Source organism: Pelodiscus sinensis, chromosome 3 (genome assembly GCF_049634645.1).
Source record: "Pelodiscus sinensis isolate JC-2024 chromosome 3, ASM4963464v1, whole genome shotgun sequence".
In the NCBI taxonomy this organism is placed as follows: Eukaryota; Metazoa; Chordata; order Testudines; family Trionychidae; genus Pelodiscus; species Pelodiscus sinensis.
In genome coordinates, this window is record NC_134713.1 from 20,868,761 (window position 1) to 20,896,314 (window position 27,554).

Genomic DNA, 27,554 nt, shown 5'->3' on the forward strand with positions numbered 1-27,554 from the left:
TATTTCTAAAAATAAATGTTAATGAATAAGTGAATGACATAATCAAGCCATCTAAATATTTAAAGACTTCAGTTTATAGACCCCTTGTTTAATGGATGAGCTCCTTGTAGGACTTTTATTATAAACAGGCTACAGTGCTGCCTAAACAGAATGGTTCAGCTACAAGAACGCAGATGCATGATATTGTGTCTGTCTATTCCATAAGTGAGGGGGAAACTGCAGTTCATGCTCATTTTTTACTTCCTGAAGCTCCTATTTCCATTTATGAATGACTCTTACAGAAAGTAGTGTTTTTTGTCTATAATCAGAAAGACACTAGGACATAATATAGCAATGGTCATTTATACCAGCTGAATATATTGAGTGGGATACATTCCCTCGGTCTCCGCTTATGACTTTAAATTCTTCCTTTTATCAACAGGAAGGAATGGGGTAAGGTAGGGATGTAAGCGACTATCCAATAAACAAATCGGATAGTCAGCTAGTGACTAAGGATGGTAAGTATTGGGTAACTGAGTAATCAAATGGTCGATGCATTTTTGCATCGACTATTTGATTAGTCGATAGGACATCTTTATCTTTGAAGTACAGCAGCAGCCCTAGGGCTTCTGCTGTACTTCAAAGTTGAAAGCGCCAAAGCCCGGAGTCAGCTGGGGACTCCCTCGCTGACCCCGGGCTCTTTGCGGTGCTGCCACTTTGAAGTAGCCCCTTTTTCTCCCCCCATACCTTGCTGCTTGTATCTGATAGAGGCAGAAAGGGGTGGGGGGGAGAAGCAACTAGTCGACTATCCTGTCGACTATCCGATAAGCATTTGCTTATTGGATAGTCAACTAGTTCTTCACATCCCTTCTAGTGACTTGACTAGTCACTTTCCCCCTCCCCTTGCTGCCTCTATCATAGAAAGGCAGTAGGGGCGGGGAGCAGGATCCAGTGCTGGAGGAAGCTGGCTTAAAAGCCAGTTCCCCCCAGCACTGTCTCCATGGGGAGAAGGGGCAGGGGCACAGTGGGGAACTGGCGGGGCTTCCGCCTTTGAAATTTAAGAGCTCTGCTCTTGCTACATTTCAAAAGCAGAAGTGCTGCGGGAAGCCTGTGGCAAGCTGGGGACTCAAAACAGTCTCCTGTTGGCCCCACACAACCTGCTTTTGAAATGTACAAGAGCCACAGGAGACTGTTTGAGGGTGCGTCTAGACTACAGGCTTTTGTCGATAGAGGCAGATACTGTCGACAAAGCCTGTTGAAAAAGAGCATCTAGATTACAGCCAGTTCTGTCAACAAAGCAAGCCACTTTTTCAACAGACAGTCTAGATGCTCTCTTTTGAAAAAGCACAGTGCGGATGCAATAGCACCTTCTTTCCAACATAACTCTGTTGAAAAAAGGCATTATTCCTCATAGAATGAGGTTTACCACTGTCGACAAAACTGCCGCATTCTGTCGACAGAACACGGCAGTAGTGTAGACGCAGGTATAGTTTTGTCGACGAAAGTCCGCTTTTGTTGACAAAATCCTGAAGTGTAGACACACTCTGAGACCCCCGCTGGCCCCACACTCCCTGCTTTTGAAATGTACAAGAGCTGCGGTGGAAGGGGGGGAAGAGGCGCCCTTATTGATTAATCAAATAGTCGATGCAAAGAAATTACATTGACTATTTGATTAGCTGATTAATGTAAATGTACCATCCTTAGGGGAAAGGTTATCAGATTTCCTTTTCTTCCCTCTTTCTCCTCTTATTTCCTATCTTCAGCCCTGACTGAGATTCCTTTCCAGTGTTGTTCTCTCTTTCACCCTTTGCCATTCTTAAAATATCAGCCTTTTTCTCATGTCTATTTCTACACCTCAAGGCAAATCTATTCCTTCTGGGAGAAGAAGGAATACATTTTCCTTATGCTTATTTCTCCATTTCAATATGAAAAAGACTTAAATAGAAATGATATTTTAAAATTACTTTTGATAATTGTTTATCAATGTTTATTTTACTTCCAAAATAAAAAACATCTCTTGTCGAAATGACACAGCAATCAGGTTATACTGTTACAATAAAAAAATTGCTTATGCTTAGAATTTTGCACTACTTATGAGAGCAAAATGTGTCCCTGTCGGTCAGTAATTCTCAAACTGCGGTCCTTCCAGGTGGTCCACAGCTCAAGCTCAGACCTCCCCTTCACCCCCACAGCTGGGAATCCACACTGGTGCTTCAGCTTCCCTCTCCCTCCCCCATATGGTTGAAGCGACATCGCTGGCTTCCCACTGGGGCAGGAGTGGTGGGGGTGGGGAGAGAAAACCCCGAGCCTTGCTGCGTGATCTGGCTCATAGGGAGGAAGTGCTCCCTTTCCCCCCCTCCCCGGCTGAGGCAACAGCAGCATGCAGGTGTACTGCCTGGAGGCTTTCCCACTGCTCCCATTGGCTAGCATCTAGCCAATGGGAGCAGCAGGAGGCTTCGCCTGGGAACAGCATGGGAGGCAAAGACAAGTGCCTCCCTACCTCCTCATGCCCAGAGCCCTGCACTCTCAGGCCCCTCATGCACCCTCCTCTGCCAAGACCTCACACTCCCAGCCTGCTCCTGCACGCTCCCCCATGGACAGACACCCTACTCCCAGCCTGCTCCTGCACCCACCCTTGCTTCTGCACCCAACCCCTTGTCCATACATCCTACTCACAGCCTGCTCCTTCACCCTACCTCCCAACCGGACCTCACTCCCTCCTGCACCCCACCTCCTGCCCACATCCTGCACCCCCATTCCTCTTGCTGGCAGCCCAGTTCTGCACACGGAACCCCTCATTTTTGTCCCAACCCCAGAACCTAGGGGGTTCCACAAAATCCACTAACCCTGGAACCCCAGAAGAGTAAATCTGGCCTTCAGGGAGCCCAGAGCCTCCGTTCTCCCTGTCTCTCACTCTCCCCTGGTGGGGCTGGAGCACCAGAGGAGTGAAGTGTCTCAGTTGAGGGCCACATCAGTGAGAGGAGAGGGTTTTTTAAAAAAAATTCTCACTTGTGCGATCCCAAACTGATTTTTCTGTGGGTCAGTGGCCTCTGATCCAAAAAGAGCTGCCCACACCTGCCATAAAGAAAGAAAACATGGGAACCTTTTCCATTGAGCATAAATTAATATTTTACTTTATTTAAAATAAAGTTTGATTAACTTCCTCATGTTTGTTTAAGCACTTAATCTGTTTAATAATTTAAATTAATTCATTCTTTCTTACTGATTAAATTAAACTGTTCTCCCTAGCTGCCACACTAGCAAAATGGCTCAGGCATAATTATGTTATTAACAGTGAATTTCCATTAGCAACTGATAGTCCACTGAAAGTTTTGCATGAAGCCAGGTGGACCATGGGCCAAAGTCGGAGAACCACAGCTCTACCTCAAAATCCAATTAACTAGGAAGACAATTGTGCAGAAGTTTGGATACAAATGAAGAATGCTGCCATCTAGTGGTCTCTTGAACACATGACATTCACAGAAAAAGCATATCAGAAACCGTGCTAATGCAACACTGACACATGAATATAAAAGCCCATATTCAGGATTCAGTGAACTGTTCAGTCATTTTTTTGCTTTCATTGCATCTATTCTAAATTGTTCTAATTAAAAGGGTCACATTCTTCCAGTAGATGGTCCATAGCTCTGGAATTTGCAGTACCTAGATCTGTATGAATTCACTCTAATCAGTGGCTTGATTTTCAGAAGTGTAGAGTTCTCATTTTCCTTTGAACTGAAGCAGGTTTTTGGTGAAATCACTGAGTGTTCTGGATGATTAAACCCACTTTGTCCCCTGCATCTCCCATCATGTTACTTAATTAGACTCCTACTTTTAAGTACTCAAGCTTAAAAATGCTACCTTGTTTGCTCTTAAGCAAAGGTTTTTTCTACCCACTTTTGAACTCAAAGAGCTGCTGTTTCTTTTCATAAATAGGAAGGTACCCAGTTGCTTTGCAGTGGGAGCCAATATAATTTATCAAACAGGCAAATTTAACAAGAGAAAAAGTACTTGCCTGCTAAATTGTAGTACTACATCTGGCAAGAAAACTATCCCCCTCAGCAACAATTTTAACAAGGACTTCAGAATTTCAGGAGACATAAGTTAAATAAATTGGCACTCTTCTGAAGTTTTGTATACCAAAATGGGCACAGAAAGAAGTGGCCCATCTGAGTGCAAATCTGGAAAAAAAATGTTGTGCTACCTCTTATACCAGGAAGGGGAACGTTAGGCCCAGGGACCACATGCAGCCCACAGCTTGTCTGGATCTGGCCCCCGAGACTTGGGCACTGGAGCACACACAATCTACTAGTCTGGGTCCCCGAAGGCTCTGGTGTGCAAGGGGAATGTGGGAAGTGTCTCTCTCCTTATTCGGGGCCACGTCAATAAGGATTTGGGTTTTTTTTTGCTTTTCACTTACATGCAGCCCCCGACTTATTTTTCTGTGGGTCAATAGCCCCCAACTCAAAAAAGGTTCCTCGTCCCTTCTTATACTTTAAAAAAACCTGATGTTGTGAACAACAAAAACAAGGATAGAAAAGGGAAGCTGATATATTTTGCCACTTGAGAAAGCACTTAGGGATGTTAAAAATCATAGGGAAGCCATGTACCACTGAAAATCTCAGTGGTTACATAGTTACCCACACTGCCAGCTCTGCAGTATAAACCGCAGGTTTATACTGCAGAGCCTACAGCAACATCTCTGCTCCCAGGCAGGCCAAGGCTTCGCTGTGTCTTGGTTCCCTGAGCCAAGGCTTCTCTGAGTCTAACCAACACTTAACTGATAAGCATCTGTTTTACTGGTAAAATGGTTAGTTCTTTACACTCACACATCCCTGGTGAACACAGCTGAGCCAGCAACTGGAACTGCAGGGCAGGTTTATTGTAGACTTCAAGGCTGTAGACCCAAGCTCTGGGACCCTCCCAACTTGCAAGGTCCTGGCACCCAGACTCCAGCTCAAGCCCAGAAGTCTACACAGCAATGAAAGAATCCTGCAGCCCGAGACTGAATGGCTGGCATGGGGCAGTTGTGAGTGTCTAGTTGCTGTGTAGATATGGTCTTAGAGGCAACCATTTGCTAAGTAGTAGCTTCAACAGTACATACTTACTCAGAATAAAGATGTTTTAATACTACACAAAAATATTCTTATTTTTTGCCACCATAATATTACTATTTTCAACTGCTACCTTTAAAAGAAATCCTTGAATAGAACATTCTGTAGGGAGAAAATGAACCTTCTTACCTCGTAACTGGGACTTTCAGCTTTTCTGGGAAGTGAACAAGACAACGCTTACCAAAAAGGCCTTTTGATGTTACCATTTGGTGCCTATAAATCAGTCTATGTTTCTTATATTTCCTATAACCTTTGTGCCAATTGATTTATTAGTACCATGATGACATAGCACACCAGTATTAAAAGGGAGCATAAATGTGTCAAAATATTTCTAATTGCATACACATGAAAAAGTAGCTGACTACAAAATTGTGGCTAAGACAATTTACAAAATGAAAAAAAAAAGTCAGCGCTTCTTAATGCCATAGTAAAATATTAATTTCTAACTTGGAAAGTGATTTTTCCTTTCCATGGCTTAAACAAAGTATATTTGTTGCTGAAGTAGGTAGATGTGCCATAATAATTTTTGGAGGTTTTTTTTTCTGTCACTCAAATGACTTAGGTGCTGATCCAGCTGGCAGAAAACTGTATGGGGCTCTTTGCAAAGACCCATCTGAATAAATTTTGTTTCTAGCCCAACGTTATCCCAATTCTTCCATTCCACCTTCTGTATCTTATGGAAGGTAAAAACCTTCCTAACTGAACCTTATTTTTCTCCACATTTGTAAATCATCCTAAAACACTGTTAATCTGATAACAACAACAAAAACAAAATAAAACAAACAAAAACCAACAAAACTTAGAGAGTTCAATTGGCTTTGGCAGAAGTTGCAATAAAGGTACTGACATCAGACCTAGCAGTTTTACTTGTGAACCAGCTTTTAAGATTAGAGACAGTAAGTCTACAAACAATGAATATTTTACATTATTAGAATTAACTCAATTAGAACAAATAAAGTGCTTAAAATAATAAGTGAACGCACTTACAGTTGATGAGAGTTAATGGTTTGCTTCAGATATCATCTGACTCTACACAAATATATCCAATAAACTTTGGTGAATGTGCCTCAGTCCTGCCCTACAGTTTCCCAGCCCTTCATATCAAGATCTCCAGATACAAGAGAGTTTTGCAATCACCTACCATGAACTACAACTCTCACTCTAATTCCCGCTGGGGCTCTTGTACATTTCAAAGGAGGAATGCAGAATTCCGTGTGCATCCCGGGGCCAGCGGGAAGTCCCACTGACTTCCAGCTGCATCCCCAGTGGTGATTCTTGTGCATTTCAAAGCCATGGAGTCAGGGTCCATGTTGCGCTGAATGCCACGCGGAGCTGACCCCGGGCTCCATGGCATTGCTCCTTTGAAACTGGGGTATCTGGGGAAATGCCATGCAGAACCCAGGGTCAGCTGGGGAGTTCCCAGCTGATTCTGGGTTCTGCTGAAATGCTGCGCATAGCCTGGGATCAGATGGGGAGTCCCCAGCTGACCCCAGCTCCACAGAGCTGCCCCTTTGAAACGCCAACATGGCATTTGAAAAGGGCAGTGGCTGTACAGCTGATCCCCAGCTAAGCTGTGCAGCGCTGCCCTTTAAAATACTGCCTCAGCATTTCAAAGGTGTGCGGCACCGGACAGAGGCATTTCAGTGGAACCTGGGATCAGCTGGGTTGTGGAGAAATGCCGCTTGGAACCCGGGGTTAGCTGGAGAGTCTACAGCTGACCCCAGGCTCTATGGCACTTCGGTGTTTTAAAGAGGCAGACCACACAGGTGAGCCACGGATCAGCTGTGTAGTGGCTGCCCCTTTGAAATGCCGCCTCAGGGTTTCAAAGCAGCAGTGCTGCACAGCTGATCTCCGGCTCAGCTGTATGGCGCTGCCACTTTGAAGTACCCCTTCTTCCCCCCCACCCTCTTTGCTGCCTCTATCAGAAAGAGGCAGCAAGGGAGGCAGGGAATCGATTAATCAATTAGTTGACTGACTATCCAATAACCATTTGCTTATCTGATAGTCAACTACTCCTTAACATCCTTAGTGGGAGAAAGAACCACTATGCAGCTTTTACCATAGTCAAGCTGTGGCTCCCTACAGCTGCCTTGGCTCCAGGTGCCAGCCTTAGGGGCAGGAAGTGCTGCAGGGCAGGAGGGAGGAGAGGATCCTGGTCAGGATCCATAGCAAAATTTGGTGGTCATGGCCCCATTTATTCCACTACCCCAGCGCAGGTATATGAGGTATGGGGAAAATGCAGCCAGAACCTCAGCAGGATGTTCTTGAGGGACTGCAACCTGCTGACCACTGGCATAGAAAGTTCCAAACATTTGGGGGTCATTCCCCCCTTTCTTCTGTCCACCCTATAGGAGCCAGGATGGGGGGAGGGGACGACACACAACTGGGAAAAGGGGATGGGGACTGTGGCTGCAGATTAGGGATGAAAAATCCATGTAATTGCTTAACTGGTTACACACGATACCACAGAGGGTCGGATAGTTTAAAGTCACCAGGATACGACCTTGGGTGGAAGTAAATGTGGGATCCGGACCTGGGTGTGGGGGAGGGAAGCGGAGAGAGAAAGGAACAACCCGGGCGGGGAAGGGGCGGAAATGTGAACTTGAGTCTGGGGCAGGGAGTCCCCCTCCGAGGGACAAGAGATGGGGGAGCAGGAAAAGCCGGGAGGGGGGGGGGGGGGGGCGATAGAAGGGGTACTGAGAAAACCGGACTCGGGGATGAGAAGAGCGAACAGCGCAGGCGCGGTTTGGGGATAAGCGGACCAAAGCGGGGTGTGTGGAAGGGAGATGAGACGAGGGTCCAACCCAGGGGGCTGGGATCTGAACCCAGGTCCCAGAAGGAACAGACCAGAGCTGGGATCCCACCTGTACAGGCCACGGCAGCACCACGTCCCGCTCCACAAACTCTATCACTCCAGCCTTGAATTCGTATTTGGCGCGGGAGCCTCCCTCCCACCTTTGCTCCCGGAAGCGGCTCCGTCGCCGCAAGATGGCGGGCCGCGCATGCGCGCGCAGGAACGCTTTCTCTTTGCTGCCGCCACCTACGAGTGGCTTGCCGTTCAACCGCCGGGGCTGAGCAGCGCGGAATCGAACGCTGGGGCTCGGAGCGGGTTTAAAAGCTCAACGGGTCATAACGGTTCCTGCTGCGCCTCTCCTCCCTCCTGCCCGCGAGGTAAGGGGGCGGCCGGGGAGCCTCTGCCCCTCGCGCTGGGCGCGGGGCTTTGCAGCAGCGAGTGCCAGGCGGTCACCGTGTCCCTAGAATGGGGGAGGGGTCACGCCGCTGCCGCGCAGCGCGTTAGGGTGATGTTCGTGGGGACCCCAGGGAAGCACCAGCGTGGCCTTGCTAGGGGCTGGGGCTGGATCAAAACTTGGTGCCTTGTACTTTTTCCGCAGCCAGCTAGATCCTGGGAGCCAAGGGCTCCATGGCGCTCAGTGCTGCCCAGCCTAGAGATGTAAAATCCCGTTTCTTAGTTAACTGGTTACACGTTATGTTTGACTGGCCCCACGGGGCCGCAGCAGCCCCGTACCTTCGGGTAAGCTCCGTAACCACTAAGCATCACTGGTTAATCATTCTCACCGCTAGGGACTCCAGCCGTGGAGCAAGACAGGCCCCAAAGAGCCCACCAGGCGTGGGGTAGATGGATGTAGACCAGTGGCTCCAACTTTTTGAAGCATATGGACCCCTTTTCAATCTATTAGCATTTTATGGAAACCCACCCCCAGCAATGTAGCTGTGCCTGCAAGTCCCTCAGCCCTCTCAGGAAGCAGTGTGAGCTGAGGGACTTGCTGGCTGCCAGCGCATAAGTCCTTCAACCCCGTACTTACCGCTTCGCGAAAAGCAGTGCAGGTTGAAGGACATACTGGCTGGAAGAGGCTCCATGCATTTATTTTAATTTCTATTTTAAACTTTTCTTGGACCACCCCCGTCTCCTCCAAGTACAGTCCCAGAATGCTGGACCACAGGTTGGGAGCCACTGATTTAGACAGACTCCTAGCTTCCAAGGCCAGGAACACATGACTGCCGAGTACTGGCTCCCATTGCAATTAGAGCACAGCTTTAGGGGAAAAAAACCCCAATCCTGACTTCAGAACGGTCTGCCATAGAGAATATTTTGTCAATGCCTGTGAAAGAGTCAACAGTGTTATGGCTCTCCTGGGATGAAGGGAGCTACAGATTGGGTCTGGCTGGGGAACAGTGAGGAGAAAATTTTTGCTTCTGGATTGACAGTGAAAGAAGGCAGTTTTCAAAATGTACTTAAAATGGTTAGTACTTGGGAAATTGTTCTAACATTTAATTAATTACTCTCCCAGTAATTTATACTTTATTTCCAGCTTAAATTAGTGTGGCTTCCATTCCATTGGATTGTATTATACCAGTTGTGGGCAACATGTGTCCCGCAACACATTTTGTTTGCTGTTGCCCCTACATAGGGTTGTCAGACTTTGCCGATTTTCATCCGTAGTTTTTTTTCCTACTGGTATTACTAAAGTGGAATGCATGTAAAGCAAGGGCATATGAAATGAGGTGTGTGCTGATTGTACACAACATTGAAAGCAATGTGCTCCCTCTGCATGCAATCAAAGTACTGCTCTGCTTCAGTTGGCACCTCTCACAAATTCTAGGTATGTAAGCACAGTTAGCAAAACTACCTTATCTCAGGAGACTTATCTTGTGGTTGTCATGGGGCCAACTGAGATGGAGGACCACTCACTTAGCAAGTGTCTTGATGGTCTACTGAGAGAACCACTTGTATGCACTTAGGATTTCACTTGTACATGTGCTGAGTAACTTCCCTTGCTGTGTTAACTTTGGATATGTTAAATTATTCTAAGAGTGGTAATTATGTATTTTTTTAATCTAAAACTACTTATAGTCTGCCATGACCTGTTTGTGTTCTAATCTGTTGGTATTTTTCAGTTCTCTAACTGGAACTTAGAATTTATCTTAAGTTTTTCCAGAACTTATGGGAAAGAGAAAAGAGGAAAGTTTTCCAAAACCTGGATACCATAAAAGGCCAAGACAAGAATATACAGATGAATCTGATGATGAGCTTGATGAAGAAGAATGTTCACAGTTGCAGTCTGACAGTAATCCAAGTTCTCAGTCGGTAAGATGTATGTCATGTTAGAAATGACTTTTAAAAAAGAGAAAGAAGAGAAATGGTATAAATATAGCACACTCTATGGTTCTGATATAGCATGAGTGTCTCTGTAGAAAGATGAATATGGAAATAAAGTTACCAGTGATGTTTCTGTCATTCCTTCTTCTGTTGTCCTCTGCTACATTTGAGCAAAATTCTGTTTTCTGGAATAATTTTTTTAGGATGCTATCACCATAACGATCTGTTCTTCGTATTCATTCACACGTGCTAGACAGTTGCTTCCAGCATTCAGTTTTGAGCCTTTTATAAGTTCCACAGCCTGTTGCAGTCCCTACTTCTCTTTTGGAAAAGACAGTAAAGATTGCTATTTTTAAATAAAGAAGTGGGCTGTGCCCACAAAAGCTCATGATACCATCAACGTGTTTTGTTAGTCTTTAAAGTGCTACCAGACTATTTGTTGTTTAAGTTTACCCTGTACAGACTATCTCGGCTACCCGCTGAAGCTTATTTTTTTTAAATGCAACTAATAATTTTGTGTAACACATACTAATCCTAACTAAACATTGTTTAAAATTAAAATCATAAGTTGTACTGGCAGCCACAATCAGTTGCATTATAGGGAATGACTACTGAGAACAAAAAATATAGGTAACCAGTTAAAGGAAATAAAATGTTTGGTTAATTATCCAAAAACTAAACCAAATATGTTGTGCAAGTTGTGATTTTATATTGCACAAGTTGCGGCGGGTGAGGAGAATATTTGAAAGACAGATGGGTGTCTCGGAAGGAGCAGTTGGAACACGGTAGCTTGTTAAATATATCCTAAATAATTTGTGAAACGGTCAAAATAGAATTGCTTTAGAAATATGTTTTTCTGTTTAGGTAGTAATTTAAAATATAATGAGGAGGAGGAATGGTATACTTATTGCTCTTTAAGATAGTTGAGTCCTAATGAGATCAATATTTTTTTCTTAAAATACCAGAAGAAATGCTCTTCAAATGTAGTGCTATCTTTTGGAAGAACATAAGTTCTAAAACAAAATATGTATCAACATTTTGCCAATGGATTAGCCCTTCTGTGTCTAAATTCAGCCCCTTCTTCCCAACTTTACATCAGAAGTTATTGAAAAAGAGGAAAGATTATTCTAAAAAAAAGTTCCTTAGAGTATATGAAGAATATTTTTGCCACATGAAAACTAAATAATCAAAGCATGCTCATGTAAGATGTTTGACTGGATAACTTAAAGGCGAAAAACTAAGGATATATCTACACTGCAAACTTCCTTTTTGTACCTACATGCCATAATGAAAACCAGACTGCCTTCGCTCTGCTGTGTTTGGCCACGCATGTCCCCAGTAATGAGGAGGTGCTAGAGCCTTTCGCCAACTGTCTCCCTGCTGTCAGAGACTTTCCCTGGTATGGGGAAAGACTCCCAACCGCTGGACACTACACTGTTAAAAATGGCAGTATTCATGGGGAGGCACTACTTGGGCAAGTAGAGAGCCCTGTAGAGTACATATTCAGAGGATTAGGACCTACAAAGTCACTCACCATCTACACTGCTTTTTATATCTGTGCTAGAGGGATTTCTGTGATGTATATGTTCTACCTGCCATGGAAAGGAGTGTGCAGTGTAGATGTACTCTAAAATTGTTTTTGATAAATGATGCATTTGGATAATTATTTGCATTTAATACTACATTATGACTGTATTATGCAACCAAATTTAAAATTTCCATACAGGCAGTCCCCGACTTATGCGGATCCGACGTATGTTGGATCCGCAGTTACGAACGCGGCTTTTCTCGCCCCGGAGGACACGGACTGCGGGACCTCGTGGTCCCGCCGCCCGTGTACTCCAGGGCGATAAAAGCTGCTCCGCGTCTCCCTGGTCTGCAGACCAGGAAGACGCGGAGCAAAGCCGCAGAGGGGCTCGGGCAGCCGGGCAGCCCAGGCGCGCCTGGGCTGTCCCGTTGCAGGCGTGCTCCAAGGCTTTGCTCCCCGTCTTGCTGTAGACCAGGGAGACGGGGAGCAAAGCCGCGGAGCACGCCCGCAGGGGGACAGCTCAAGCACGCCCGGGCTGTCCCGCTGCGGGCGTGCTCCAAGGCTTTGCTCCCCGTCTCCCTGGTCTGACCAGCAGACCAGGGAGATGGGGAGCAAAGCATCGGAGCACGCCAGCAGCGGGACAGTGCAAGGCGCCTGGACTCTCCCGCTGCCCGCGTGCTCTGCGGCTTTGCTCCGTGTCTCCCAGGTCAGCAGACCAGGGAGACAGAGCAAAGCCGTGGAGGACTTGGGCGTCCCCACCCCCGTCTCCCTGGTCTCGCCGCTCCAGACCAACCCGGCAGCACCCCAGCTGCTCTGCCCCAGGCATCCTGATTCAGCCGCTGCTGGTCAGTTTCAGCAGCGGCTGAATCAGGTCGCCTGGGGCGGTGCTGCTGGGTTGCTCCAGTAGCGCCGAGGAGCCGCGCTACTGGAGCAACCCAGCAGCGCCCCGGCTGCTCTTCCCCAGGCGTCCCCAAGTCAACCGCTGCTGAAACTGACCAGCGGCTGACTACAGGAAGCCCAAGGCAGAGTTGCTCTGCCCCAGGCTTCCTGGAATCAGCTGCTGATCAGTTTCAGCAGCAGCTGACTTGGGGACGCCTGGGTTTCTTAAGTTGAATCTGTATGTAAATCAGAACTGGCGTCCAGATTCAGCCGCGGTTGAAACTGATCAGTTCCAGCAGCAGCTGACGCCAGTTCCGACTTACATACAGATTCAACTTAAGAACAAACCTACAGTCCCTATCTTGTACGTAACCCGGGGACTGCCTGTATTGTTGTGTAGCGTATATTCATCATCAACTACAACCTTCTATCTGTTTGTTTTCCTGTTTTGACTGCAATAATATGTGTGCTTTTTGCTACCGTTGTCATTTAATCACCAGGTTCTCATATTTTTCATTAATTTTGAGTGTATGGTTTATGTAATTTTTATGATATTTCTGTAGACTTCTGGGGAAGTTGGGATAATTGAAAGCATCCAATTGAAGAACTTTATGTGCCATTCAATGTTGGGGCCCTTTCGGTTTGGATCCAATGTAAACTTTGTGGTTGGAAACAATGGAAGTAAGTATTAATTTGCTCTTTTCTCTAATTAGTATTTTTGGCGACTTATTCAAAAACTAAAACAAATACAGTAAAACTCTCTTGGTCCAGCATCCAGTGCTCTGGCATTCCTGATGGTCTGGCACCATCGGGAACCCAGAAGTGCTCCAGGCAGCCGGACAATTGGAGCTGCTCTGTGCCCGGCTTCCCCGATTCAGGCGCTGTTGAAACTGACCAGCAGCTAATCGCGGAAGCCGGGGCAGAGCAGCTGGGGTGCTGCCGGGTTAGTGTGGTAGCTGACACCTGGGACAGAGCAGCTGGGGTGCTGCTGGGTTCGTCCCGCAGCACCAAGGAGCGGTGCTACGGGACCAACCCGGCAGCACCCCAGTTGCTCTGTCCCAGGCCTCCCTGACTCAGCCACTGCTGAAACTGACCAGTGGCTGATTCCGGGAAGTTTGGGGCAGAGCAGCTCTGCCCCGGGCTTCCTGGAGTCAGCCGCTGATCAGTTTCAGGAGCGGCTGACTTGGGGATGCCTGGGGCAGAGCAGCTGGGGTGCTGCCGGGTTGGTCCCGCAGCGCCGAGGAGCAGTGCTATGAGACCAATCCAGCAGCACCCCAGCTGCTCTGTCCCAGGCGTCCCCAAAAGAAGCTGGGGTGCTGCCGGGTTGGTTTCGCAGTGCCGAGGGGCGGGGCTACTGGACCAGCCTGGCAGCACCCCAGATGTTCTGCCGCAGGCATCTCCGATTCAGCCACTGTTGAAACTGACCAGCAGCAGCTGAATCGGGGATGCCTGGGGCACAGCTGGACTATTGGAAGGGGGGCCATGAGGGATTTGGGGTGGCATCCCCCCACCTCAGTCCCCTCATAGCCCCCCCCCCCCCCCCCCCCCCCCCGATAGTCCTGCATATTTGATAATCCAGCATGCCCTGGGTCCTAATGGGGCCGGATTATCGGAAGTTTACTGTATTTTTTAAATATTTAGAGCCAAAGTTAATTGAAAAGTCTCTTTAACTACAGAAAAATTAAACAATTATTTATACATACATTTGCTTTTTCATTATCCTGTTTATCCCTAAGACAAATAGAGAGGTGACTGTATGTTGTGTTTTTAATTTAGTCATACAGTGTAATATTGATTAATGGTTACTTGTTATATGGTGATTTCAAAACAACTCAAAATTAATTTTGATTAACGTTCTTTTTTGTATATATGTTTTTTAGCTTTCAGACAAATTTTACTAGCATATAATAGTAATATTTTAAATTAATATGTAATAGTATCTTTCTATTGTTTTTAAAGAAATAACATGATATTTTTACAGGGTGAAGTGCAGTAAATAAAGTGTATTTGCAGCTTTCTGTTCGTGTTTGTTTATTAGTACTTCGTATTAAGGATGTTAAAGAGCGGTTATTTGGCTAATTTTGTAGTCGATACAATTTGTATTGACTACATGATGAGTCAATAAGGGGGCTGCTGCAGTGGGGATTAGCTCCAGGAGCTGGCTTGAGCTGGGACTGAGCAGTCCTGGCTTGCGCTGACTTTGAACTTCTGTGGTTCTACATTTTAAATGTAATAAGAGCCTGGTGGCTCTTGCTACATTTAAAATGCAGAGGCGAAGCAGTCCTGTACGTGTTTTGGCTGTGGCCTGGACTGGATGTGGACAGGGACCGCTGCTAGACTAGCCTCTGCCCGTGGCCAGCCCAGGCTGCCACGAACAGGAGCTGTTTGGCTCAGTAGCTTCCTTGAATGGGTGCTGCTTGGCTGCAGCAATCCCTGTCCGTGGTAGGGAGTGGGGCAGCTCCCCACTGGGACACTGGCAGATAGGGGCTGCTTCTGGAGCAGCCTCCCCTATCCCGGTGGAGGGGCAGGAGGGGCGGCAGGTGGCACTGCAGAGACGGTGCTTTGGGGAACTGGATTTTAAGCTCGTTCCCCCCAGCACCAGTGCCTGTTCCTCCCCTCTGCTTGCTCCCTCTCAAACAGGGGAAGTGAGTAGTTGCTTATGCTTATTGGCTAGTTGAGTAGTCAACTACTTGCTTCTATCCCTACTTTGCATCATTTGCCAGCTCAATAAATGTTATCAAAGCTCAAGAAAGAATCTTTCTGAATCTGTCAGATACTTGTGCATTCTGCCGTGGATCTGGCTTCATAGCCTGTTTGGAGTTTTGTTATCCATTCTGGATCTGCTGTAAGTTTTTATAGAATCATAGGACTGGAAGGGACCTCGAGAGGTCATCGAGTCCAGCCCCCCGCCCTCAAGGCAGGACCAAGCTCTGTCTACACCATCCCTGACAGATGTCTATCTAACCTGTTCTTAAATATCTCCAGAGAGGGAGAGTCCACCACCTCCCTTGGCAATTTATTCCAATATTTGACCACCCTGACAGATAGGAATTTTTTCCTAATGTCCAATCTAAACCTCCCTTGCTGCACTTTAAGCCCATTACTCCTTGTCCTGTCCTCAGAAACCAAGAGGAACAAAATTTTCTCCTTTCTCCTCGTGACACCCTTTTAGATATTTGGAAACCGCTATCATGTCTCCCCTTAATCTTCTTTTTTCCAAACTAAACAAGCCCAGTTCATGAAGCCTGGCTTCATGGGTCATGTTCTCTAGACCTTTAATCATTCTTGTCGCTCTTCTCTGTACCCTTTCCAATTTCTCCACTTCTTTCTTGAAATGTGGCGCCCAGAACTGGACACAGTACTCCAGCTGAGGCCTAACTAGTGCAGAGTAGAGCGGCAGAATGACTTCACGAGTTTTGCTTACAACACACCTGTTGATACAACCTAGAATCATATTTGCTTTTTTTGCAACAGCATCACACTGTTGACTCATATTCAACTTGTGGTCCACTATGACCCCTAGATCCCTTTCCTCCATGCTCCTTCCTAGACAGTCGCTTCCCATCTTGTATGTATGGAACTGATTGTTCCTTCCTAAGTGGAGCACTTTGCATTTCTCTTTATTAAACTTCATCCTGTTTACCTCTGACCATTTCTCTAACTTGCTAAGGTCATTTTGAATTATGTCCCTATCCTCCAAAGAAGTTGCAACCCCACCCAGTTTGGTATCATCTGCAAACGTAATAAGCGTACTCTCTATCCCAATATCTACATCATTGATGAAGATATTGAACAGTACCGGTACCAGAACAGACCCTTGCGGAACTCCACTTGTTATCCCTTTCCAGCAGGATTTAGCACCGTTAACAACTCTCTGACTATGGTTATCCAGCCAATTATGCACCCACCTTATCGTGGCCCTATCTAAGTTATATTTGCCTAGTTTATCAATAAGAATATCATGCGAGACCGTATCAAATGCCTTACTAAAGTCTAGGTATATGACATCCACCGCTTCCCCCTTATCCACAAGGCTCGTTATCCTATCAAAGAAAGCTATCAGATTAGTTTGGCATGACTTGTTCTTCACAAACCCATGCTGGCTATTCCCTATCACTTTATTACCTTCCAAGTGTTTGCATATGATTTCCTTAATTACCTGCTCCATTATCTTCCCTGGGATAGACGTTAAACTGTAGTTTCCTGGGTTGTTCTTCTTCCCCTTTTTATAGATGGGCACAATATTTGCCCTTTTCCAGTCTTCTGGAATCTCCCCTGTCTGCCATGATTTTTCAAAAATCATAGCTAAAGGCTCAGATACCTCCTCTATCAGCTCCTTGAGTATCCTGGGATGCATTTCATCAGGACCTGGTGACTTGCTGACATCTAACTGTCCTAAGTGATTTTTAACTTGTTCTTTGTGTATCCTATCTTCTAAACTTACCCTCTCTCTGCTTGTATTCACTACGTTAGGCACACCTCCAGACTTCTCGGTGAAGACTGAAATGAAGTCATTGAGCATCTCTGCCATTTCCAAGTTTCCTGTTACTGCTTCTCCCTCCTCACTGAACAGTGGGCCTACCCTGTCCTTGGTCTTCCTCTTGCTTCTAATGTATTTTATATAGTGTGATTATCTCTTTGATTGTTCTACTTTCACCCAGAGTTAGGCTGTTGCTAATTTTCTTCACCACATTTTCATAGAAAGCCTTCTCTTATTTGATAATTTGTGGAAATGTCTTATCTTCTGTTGCAGCGTTAACATATCAGTGTCTTTGCCCTCTGGGTTTAAACTGTCATTTGTCTCTCAGTTATCCAATTCTATCTAAGAAAAATCTTCTACATTGGTTAAATGTCTGTCCTAACTTTGCACTCTGTACCATGGTGAGATGGTCTGTTAGCATAATAATTGTGTATCAGGAGGACTTTATTTTTAAAATAAAGGGTGATTATGTGAGTTTAGGTGCTGATCTAGTGTTTAGAGCAGGGCTACTCAACACACGGCCCGTTTGTTTGCGGCTCGTGGTGCGGTTTGGGTTTACGTGGGGCTCAACACGCGGCTCACAGGTGGGATCTTTTGAACATGGCTTCTACTGGGAACATGCTCCACAACGGCGAGTCAATATAATGGTCTTCTGTTGATACACATTTTAGTAGTAAAATTCTGAGACTGTCATTGCTCATTAAAAGTGCTGTCAGATGGGTGGAAATCGGGTAAATATTGCATTTTATTAATATCAGCGGAACTGTCTTAAATGGGTCCTGAATGTTTTGTTACCTTGCCCTTAATCTTTGTATTTATGCCTGTGAGTGTGAAAAAAACTATTTGCCTGTATACTTGAATGTATATGCAACCACACTTAAGTTGTGGCCCTCAGGATGTTCTGGGAATATCATTGTGGCTCCCTGGGCTTCCAAAGTTGAGTAGACCTTGTCTCGAGGATTCATGGGGTTGTTTGCTTTATAGTTTTTGAGATTAGTGGTGATGTGTGGGAGCAATATACAGGTGTGAGTAATATTGATTCCTTTTGATTTAGTTTTTCATCGTCATATGTGAATTGGATTGTTTGCTGCTTTCAGGCAGTACCTAAAGTGCAGGGCTTTTGTAGTTTTATTAGATGTAGGGATGAGACTGAGCTCCACCCTCTTGGTATTATTACTGGTATTTGTCTTCTATTTGTGTACAACTTAGTACAATAATAGGGCTGTTAACTGTAATTATGATAAGATATTAATAAGGATTAATTGCAGGTTTTATTGCACTGCTAATAAAATATCAGTTTCTTTATAGTGAAAGTGCAGCTTACAAATGTAGATTTTTTTTTTAAATATAACTGGATTTAAAAACAGAACAGTGCAAGAGTTTAGAGCCTACAAGTCCCACTCAGTCCCACTTCTTGTTCAGCCAATCACAACGACAGACAAGTTTGTTTACATTTCTGGGAGATAATGCTTCCCACTTCTTATTTACAGTACCACCAGAAAGTGAGAACAGGTGTTCACGTGGGACCTTTGTAGCTGGCATTTTAAGATATTTGTGCCAGATGTGCTAAACTTTCATATGCAGCTTCATGCTTTGGCCCCCATTCCAGGGGACAGGCTTCCATGCTGATGAAGTTCACTAAAAATGTGTTAACTAAATTTTGTGCATGAACTCCTTGAGAGAGAATTGTGTTTGTCTCGGACTCTGATTTACTCACATTCTGCCGTATGATTCATGGTACAGTAATCTCAATGATCACTCAGCACATATTATTCATTTTAAGAACATTTTCACTGCACATTTGACAAGATGCAGAGAAGATAACAATGTGAGATTTCTAAGGCACTTGACTCAAGGTTTAAGAATCTGAAGTTCCTTCTAAATTTTGAGGGGGATCAGGCTAGGGGTGGAGATAGGGACAGCTATCTAATATATTTCAGAGAGTTTGTTTAGGTGTCTGTCCCCCAACCAGGGTATGTGCACCCTTCCCCAAGTTGTGCCCATTGCAGTTTCAGTGGCTCTGGACAGGCACTTCTCGCCTAGCCCTAAGCTGCTGTGGTGAGAGAGAGTTTGGGTAGTCCTCTCTTCCGCAGAACAACCTTCATATTGTACCCTCCATCCTCAACCCCACTGCAGAACAATAATTTACATGAAGGTAAAACAAAATGTATTTGAGTTAAGGACACGTGCAACACTAGGTAAATCTTTTAGTATTATATGTATAGGTCAGATGGTTAAAGCAGCTCATTAGAGTAAATACTGGTTATATGTTTTGTTACAATATTGATACCCACTGACCCTTTGATACATGTGCATAAGACCATACAAATTACCGCATGTATGTCAGCATAATGCAAAAGTGCATAAGTGGCATTATACAGTAGAATAAATTGAGGGACACAGGCTAATGCAGTTACAATACATGATAAGTAGAGAGCTTTCATATACATATAGAGCTTTAGCTCACTGTTCCAGTATAACACTGATTTTGTAATTATGTGACCTTCAGAACTCATAGTTATGGAAGAATGTTACAATACAGGCAGTCCCCGGGTTACGTGCAAAATAGGGGCTGTAAGTTTGTTCTTAAGTTGAATTTGTATGTAAGTTGGAACTGGTACATATTGTAGGGGAAACTCTAGCCAAACATTTCTCCAGAGCTCAGTTTTATTCTCCCACACCTCACTTCCCTCAGTCCTTTATTCTCAAGCTGAGGTGTCTGCTGAGAGAAGCCGCTCTGTCTCTCCTTGGTCTGCTGGGGGGCGCTAGCTTCGCGTCTCCCTGGTCTGCTGGGGGGAAGCAGCTAGTGCGGGGTTGCCTCACCCCGTTTGTAAGTAGGGATCTGATGTAAGTTGGATCCATGTAACCCGGGGACTGCCTGTATTACATATTGAAAAAGCATTTACCTCAACACACTAACTTTCTGTGAGTTGCTGGCCAGATAATCACAGAATGGAGGATGAATCACTCAGAGCTGTAGGTATCTAACCTTATTTAGAAGCATACCCAAGCATACTTTAAATAAAACAGGAAAGACCGTCTTAACATTTGATCTTTCAGTTCCCTGTGACTTATATAAGTCCGTCTGATCTGTCTACTAGATCCCGTGTATACTGCTGCTACGTCTTGCTTTTTCTTCTTTTTTTCTACTTTGCTTTCCAATCTTCTGCTCTCCTTAATCTTCTACTTGGCTGCTTGTTGTCTTCTCCTATCTTCTAGTTCTCTCGTCACTTTGTCTCCCACACCACACCAAGTTTGTCTCAGCTGGCATTATATACAGATTCTGGCCTTCTTTGATTGGTTGACCAAGCTGAGTGCCCATACCCATGCTGCTTCCTGCATCTCTCATTGGCCAGGAATGGCAACTCTCAGCTAGTGGGGGAGTGCCTGTGAACTATCAATGTACAGGGTGTCCCTGCTATAAGTAACCCTAGTATACATCCATTCCGCACTAAAGACATTGACTCTTGTAGGAACTGATGTTATAAGTCCTCCAATTCGCCACTCTTAAGTCACGGTTTGCACAAATAGAAGTCAGCGATGGGGAAAAAATTACCTGCTTTAAGTTGTTTTGCTAGAAGTCCAAGATTTTTGGAATGTATCTTGGACTTGCAGTGAAGACAGCCTGTAAATAAAATGTCTTGCAGCCCGCCAGAACACTATCCTAATGAACCACAGGTTGCCCATCACTGTTCTAGAGATAATCCTTAGTACTACTATGAGTGCAGGGGACTGAGTTAGATGACCTCTCAAGGACCTTTCTTTCCAGTCCTACTATTCTTTGAGTCTATGGAACTCATTTCAAAAGTATGTCAAGTATGCCCTAAAATAAGTGTTCTTACATGTATAGAACATGACATATTTTATGTTTACCTTCTTCAAGTGGACAAAAGAATTGTTATAATACAAAAAATGCTACACAATTGGTCAGCTCACTATTTTCAGAATAAATCTGAAATTTAGAAAAACAGAACTTTATCTGGTGCGTGCATTGTCTTAATTATTGTTCTCTAAAAATTGCATTGTGGTTAGAAGTAAAAAGTATGAACTAAACTCTTTAAGAATTATTTTCTTAATATTTAGCATATTTTTTATCTTCATTGGGTTAAAATTCATTATTTTTTTCTAATCAGTTCTTGAGTAAGGTATAATTTAAATGACTGGTGTTAAATTAAACATTTAAAATTGTCTTGTGCATTTCACTTGGACAAACATAAAAACTATTCACCTCTGCACGCATTTCAAATCACTTTTGCTCTCTGTGTGCGCTGTACTAGAGTAGCACTGCAATGTTTGGATTGCAGAAAAATCTCATATAACTTGAACCTCTTCAATCCAGCAATGCTGGTAAACAGGTTTTGCCAGATTAAAGATTTTGCTGGGCCAGCAGGAGAGTGAGGGGGAATGCTGGTACGGCACTTACCTGGTACACTACATTCCCTGCTGCTCCCAGGCACTGCCCCTTGCCGCTATGGGAATAGCAGGGGGAAATCCTGGGCAGAGCATGTCATTCTGCTGCCATTCCCAGAGTACGGAGGGTGTCGTGTACTTAAAATGATGATCTTTGAAAATTTGTTGTTGTTCTGTAAAATCTTTTACTATGATTTTGAAAAAAAAATACAGGAACACCTCCAGTACTTTCCCAATTCTGGAGATTGACTACTTGAACTTTACGTTACTTATTAACGTTGGGAGACAAAATTAGAGAGATTCTTTTCAACTCAATGTGAATAAATTCATAGAATCATAGGGCTGGAAGAGACGTCATGAGGTCATTGTGTCCAGCCCCCAGCCCAAAGCAGGGCCAATCCCAACTAAATCATCCGAGCCAGGGTTTTGTTAAGATGAGACTTAAAAACCTCTACGGACGGAGATTCCATCACCTCCCTAGGTAACCCATTAGTTCACCACCCTTCTAGTGAAATAGTTTTTCCTAATATCCAATCTAGACCTCCCCCACTGTAACTTGAGACCATTGCTCCTTGTTCTGCCATCTGTCAATACAGAGCTCTGAAAGCTTTTAATGGAATAAAAACAGGAAAAGCAGTCAATATTTTGCCCACTTGGAATGAGTGGTGTGTATGCATATCATGTCTTTTACAATAAATATTCTTGAAGTTTATTTTCAGTTTTATTAGTCTTACTGAGATGTGCAAGTTTGGCTAAAAGTATATACTCTGTAATTGAACTGTGTAGATAGAAGACAGAACTGTTTTATAACAACTGTTTATTTGCTTTTTCAGGTGGGAAGAGTGCTGTATTAACTGCTCTTATTGTTGGCCTGGGGGGAAAAGCTACCACAACTAACAGAGGATCTTCTTTGAAAGTATTTGTGAAAGATGGACAGACGTAAGTGAAACTGTGTATACATGAGTTTCAGAAGTTAGTTTGATGTTAAAGTTAGTTTGGTCCACTAAGTTAAAGTTCTTAGTTTTCCTTTTTGCTTTATTTGGCCTTTTATAGAACATCAGGATGAAAAACATTTTTAAAAGTATAGAAATATGTGGTTTTAAAATAACAAAAATTAGCAGGTTAGACTTCAGCGTGATATCTGAAATTACTATGTTTTTCAAATTAATTTGAAATGTAATCACTATAATTCCTACATCATTGCCAGTCTGCAGCCTATGCTTTTACATATATTTAGATTTTCTATTAACATTTGAAAAGGCTTTAAGTAATGTGTTATGTTTTACAATGATACTAGGGATGTTAGCATGTAGTCATTTGAATGATAAATTGATAAGCCTGGTATTATCAGTTAATCTTAATGACTACATGCACCCTCTCCCTTTGCTACCTCTGTAGCAAGTTAGCAAGGTTGGAGGCGGGAGCTGGTGCATGTGAGGAGTTGGCTCTCCGCACATGCCAGCTTCCGCGGAGCTGCCTTCCCCCGCATTGCTGCCTCTGATATAAGGATGTTAGAGTGGTTATTTGGTTAATCAAGTAGTTGATAGAATTTGTATCAACTACACAATTATTTGGTAAGGGCTGCTCTGCAGATTTGTGGCGGGGGTAGCTCCTGGAGCCGACGTGAGCCAGGACTGAGCAGTCCTGGCTTGTGCCAGCTCTGGATCACTGTGGCTCTGCATTTTAAATGTAGTAGGAGCCATAATGATCCTGTACTAGGGTTGCCAGGAGTCTGGGTTTTACCGGGACAGTCCGGTAATTGTGTCTTCTGTCCAGTTTAAAAAAAAAAAAGATGATGATGATACTGGACATGCAAAATGTCCAGTATTTTCTTTTTTTCTCGGACAGAAGACCAGCGGGGAAATTTTTCCCCTGCCACGTCTGTTGCTTGTGGCCTAAACAGGAGTTGAAAATCTATTGTTGAAAGGTATATTTCTTTATCTTGAATGCCTCAAACTCCTTTTGAAGTTAATATTTATTTTAGTTCTGCAGATGTTTCAATAACATTAAGAAACCGAGGTAAAGATGCATTTAAACCAGATGTATATGGCAGTTCTATTACTGTGAATCAACACATTAACATGGATGGAAGTCGTAGTTATAAACTCAAAAGCAAAACAGGTTTGGCAATACTATATTTTCATTTTTATAAAATACTTTCATATCTATGCTGTCTTTCATTTGTTTGTGAAGGATTGGGTACTTCCCATGAGGCAATGAACTGGGGATGTTAAATATTGGTTAATTGAATAGTTAATTAACCTCATGAATTCTTATTGGTTACTCAACTATTCTATAGTCCCTGTATGTGGTGCCAGCAACCAGTGTGGGTCACATCCTGAGTGTCAGTATAACTGTTGCTTGCTAGCCGCACTGCACTCCATCCTTGGTTGCCGCTTGCAGGGAGACCTCAACACATTCCCAGTCATGAATTTTCACAAAAACATTTGTTCTGCATTGTGTAGTCCTCTCCTGGATGGTTCAAATATCAGAGGTTTGTTGCTCTTGTAAGGGGCAGTTTGATTTTTAACTGGAGTTACCCAAACAATTCATTTGAACCAAATCAGTAGATCAGTTTTGATTAAATAAACTTGCTTTATACTTTAACTGCAAAAAGTTGTTTGAAGACAGTACAAGTATAAGATGTTAGTCAGAAATTATTACAAAGGAAACACAGATAAAACAAGGGACTAGTAGTAACTAAGACTTAAACTAAACATTGTTCCAACCCTTCTAGGGTTGTTAGAGTTTTAGGAGCTAAGGTTAAACTCTAGGAGATAAGGTGGTGCTTATTGGTTAATATTATCAGTTAAATTCTGCCCACTTGGGCAGTCAGCTCCATAAACACCCCTCTCCCCAGCCTCTCTCCCCCCATATTACCCCCCTTTTGCAGTTTTAGAAGCTGGAAGGCTCTGTCCCAGCTGCAGATCCCACAGCGAAACCTCCCCAGGAGCGGGGCCAGCAGCCCCTGCCAGCCTGGCTTCTGGGGAGGTGGCTTTGCTGCAGCAGGGAAGCTACCTCCTTGGGAGTGGGGCCAGCAGAAGCTGGCATCTCTACTCATAGGGAGGCTTCATTGCAGGCTCTGCAGCATAAAGCTTAAATAAGCTTTATGCTGCAGAGCCTGAGCATGTAACTCCTAAGATTTTTAGCAGTTATGTGGTTACCTTTTTAACCAACTTCTTACATCCTTAATCCTTATCACAGGTTCTCAGCAACATAGCCCACCGAAATTTCAGGTCTGAACCCCTCCCAAAAGCTGGGTCCTTTGTCAACTTAAATAAAAGAGTGAGAAAGATAGATGGGGGGTGAGAGGGGGGAAGAGAGGGTCCTGAGGGAAGCAGAAGAAGGGGTATACGCTTCATTTTTGTAATCTGGTCACTCTATGAAATGCATTTATTGAGCATTACCCCTAGATAAAGTTCCTTTCCACTCTGAGGACAGAGACATAGAAGTCTTGATCGAGGTGGGGAACCTTTATTGGGTTGGGGGCCACTGACCCACAGAAAAATCAGTCAAGGGCCACACACAAGTGAGAAGCAAAAAACCAAACAAACCCACCCTCACTGACATGGCCCCTGAGTGAGAAGGAGAAAGACATTCCCCTCACAAATTAGAGACTAGGGGGCCCAGGCTAGTAGATTTTGTGTGCTCCAGACCCATAGGGAGGCAGCTGTGGGGCCGGAAAATCAGCACGGGCTCCCCAGTGTTGGGGGGAGCCCTGAGCCTCCAGGCTGAATCTGGCCCCCAGGCCTGAGGTTCCCCACTCCTGCTCTTAGTGAAAGAGCATCCATATTGTTTGTTGAAATGTATATTGTTCTCTTCCTGTTCCGCTGCATTACCAAAAAATGGCTACTTGACAGGTTATTGCTAATCAAATTTGACACCTGACCAGAGATGGCAGGTTGTCTTTTGTTTTGAGAAACTGATTGCCACTCGCCTGACCTGTCTGGTTGCACATTTCAGTCATATTTTCAGTTCAAATATACAATGTTGCCATATATGTTTCAGTGTCTTATTTTTGACTAGTGAGCTATTAGTTTTCAGGTGCTGTCTCACAAGGCATATTTTGTACAAAGATTCTGAATACAGTGGTTCGTTTAGTATAGCAGGATATTTTTTGTAATTACCTATAATTTTGAATATAAACTGATGTGAGCTTTTTATTTCATTTTATGCCTTTAGGGACATTAATTTCTTCTAAGAAAGAAGAACTCACTGCAATACTTGATCACTTTAATATACAGGTAATTGCTGATATATTTGTTACAGTTCATCATAATTTAATACTTTTGCTTGTAAGGCAAACTGAACATTTTTTTTATAAAAAAGCATGACTGAGGGTATTAGTACTTTTATATCAGAGGAGTAGCCGTGTTAGTCTGAATCTGCAAAAGCGACGAGGAGTCCTGTGGCACCTTATAGACTAACTGAAGTGTAGGAGCATAAGCTTTCGTGGGCAAAGACCCACTTCGTCAGATGCATGTAGTGATACATGCATCTGACGAAGTGGGTCTTTGCCCACGAAAGCTTATGCTCCTACACTTCAGTTAGTCTATAAGGGGCCACCGGACTCCTCAGTACTTTTATACTAATACAGTGCTGCATCAGTTGACATTCAATGTCTTAGTAGTAGTGGCTAGAAACTCAGGTTTGTAAAGGAAAAACAGAAAACTTTAATTCTCCTTTGAGTGGTGTTTCCGTGGGTACTCCGCTCTGGGTGCTGGTGCGTCTTCATGCCGGTGACTGGAGACTTTTGTAGCAGATTCTGCCGCGCACATGCCATGGCGCCCCCTTGTGTCATTGGTGTTTGTTAGGCGCACGCATGGGGTGCGGTCCCTCAATTCCTTCTCTGCTGTCCTCGGCAGCAGATAGAGCCTACCTCTCTCCACCTTCCTATCCCCCCGCCCCCCCAAAAAAACCAACCAGCAGAAAAACCTGTTATTGCCCTCAGTTACCTCACTTTTCCAAGTTTTAGTCCCCTACTCTGCTCCAGTATCCCTTCCCCCCAATTTTTTTTCTTCGCGGCCTGCCGCTTTTCACCGTGCCTCTTGCTGGGATACCCCAGCTTCAAAAGCTGTAAGTCGTGCTGGGATGCTATGCCTGCTTCTGACAGGCACTCCAAGTATGTAAAGTGCCTTGGGGAGTCACGCCAGACACAAAAATGCCCCCACTGCTCAAAATTGACTGCCAGAGCATGCCGTGACTGAGCCAATAGGCTGAAGACCTTATTTTATGAGAAGTCTCTCCAACCGTCTTCAGAGGACACCCCAGCAGGCCCAAAATCTGTTTCCCAGCCGAAAGGTATGGACATAATTCATCCCTCTACTTCTTCTGGCGCGCTCTCTCAAAAACACATCTGTCTCCAGCCCGATCTTTACCCTTGGCACTGACAGCCGCAAGGGTCAGCAACGTGGATAGGCCTAGCACATGGGGCACAGCACAGTCCAAGATGTCGGTACCGCATAAAAGAGCACACTCAGAGCCCAAGCAAAGGCAAGTGGCACTGTTGGTACCAACCACACCGCAAGGGGACCATAGGGACCGCTCGGCACCGAGATATCTTCAGTTGGCATCTGCATTGTTGCCTAAGAGGCCCCATGCCGAGATGCCATCTCCAGGTCAGACAGCGCCGCCAACACCATTGGCACCGAGCAAACCTCAGACCTTGGCACCGTCTCGAGCACTCACAACCTGAATCTCCAGCCAGGAGTCACACGCCAATGGCACCGATATCACCAGGATCCTCCATTTAGTAGGTGCGCTCACGTAGATCATATAACCGCTCACGTTCCCCATGCGAAGTGGGCACCGACCCTCGGAGTAGATTCTCCTCCCAACATTCCAGCCTTGCCCACAGACCTCCTTCTTGGCAGCCTGGGCAAGATTTTTGTACCTGCCACCGCCACCACCCCTACCATGGTATGTGCAACATTACAACTACCCGCCACTGCCATACGCTGGACAGTGGCAACCAGGATGGGGCTCACATCCCCCTAAGGAGAGGCACCACGCTGCTCCTTCCACACTATCCAGACCACCACCTGC

The 27,554-nt window shown here is 44.7% G+C and overlaps 2 protein-coding genes across 4 annotated transcripts in view; one reads left to right on the forward strand and one right to left on the reverse strand.

Annotated features, from left to right (window-relative positions):
• The window catches only part of GEN1 (GEN1 Holliday junction 5' flap endonuclease), a 38,119-nt gene extending 30,027 nt beyond the window's left edge, over nucleotides 1-8,092 (reverse strand). The window contains exon 1 of the mRNA XM_075923454.1: nucleotides 7,958-8,092. The gene's annotated coding sequence lies outside the window, so the exon portion shown is untranslated. The remainder of the gene's footprint in view (nucleotides 1-7,957) is intronic.
• Nucleotides 7,975-27,554, forward strand: part of SMC6 (structural maintenance of chromosomes 6) — a 117,745-nt gene continuing 98,165 nt past the window's right edge. Inside the window, exons 1-6 of one of the 3 annotated variants that reach the window (XM_075923453.1) lie at nucleotides 7,975-8,264; nucleotides 10,043-10,200; nucleotides 13,183-13,300; nucleotides 22,343-22,448; nucleotides 23,494-23,630; nucleotides 25,692-25,753. In XM_075923453.1, coding sequence (XP_075779568.1) covers nucleotides 8,096-8,264; nucleotides 10,043-10,200; nucleotides 13,183-13,300; nucleotides 22,343-22,448; nucleotides 23,494-23,630; nucleotides 25,692-25,753 — 750 coding nt within the window. In that variant the 5' untranslated portion in view covers nucleotides 7,975-8,095. Of the gene's footprint in view, nucleotides 8,265-10,010; nucleotides 10,201-13,182; nucleotides 13,301-22,342; nucleotides 22,449-23,493; nucleotides 23,631-25,691; nucleotides 25,754-27,554 lie in introns of all 3 variants that reach the window. The other 2 variants (XM_075923452.1, XM_075923451.1) reach the window with 2 other exon arrangements.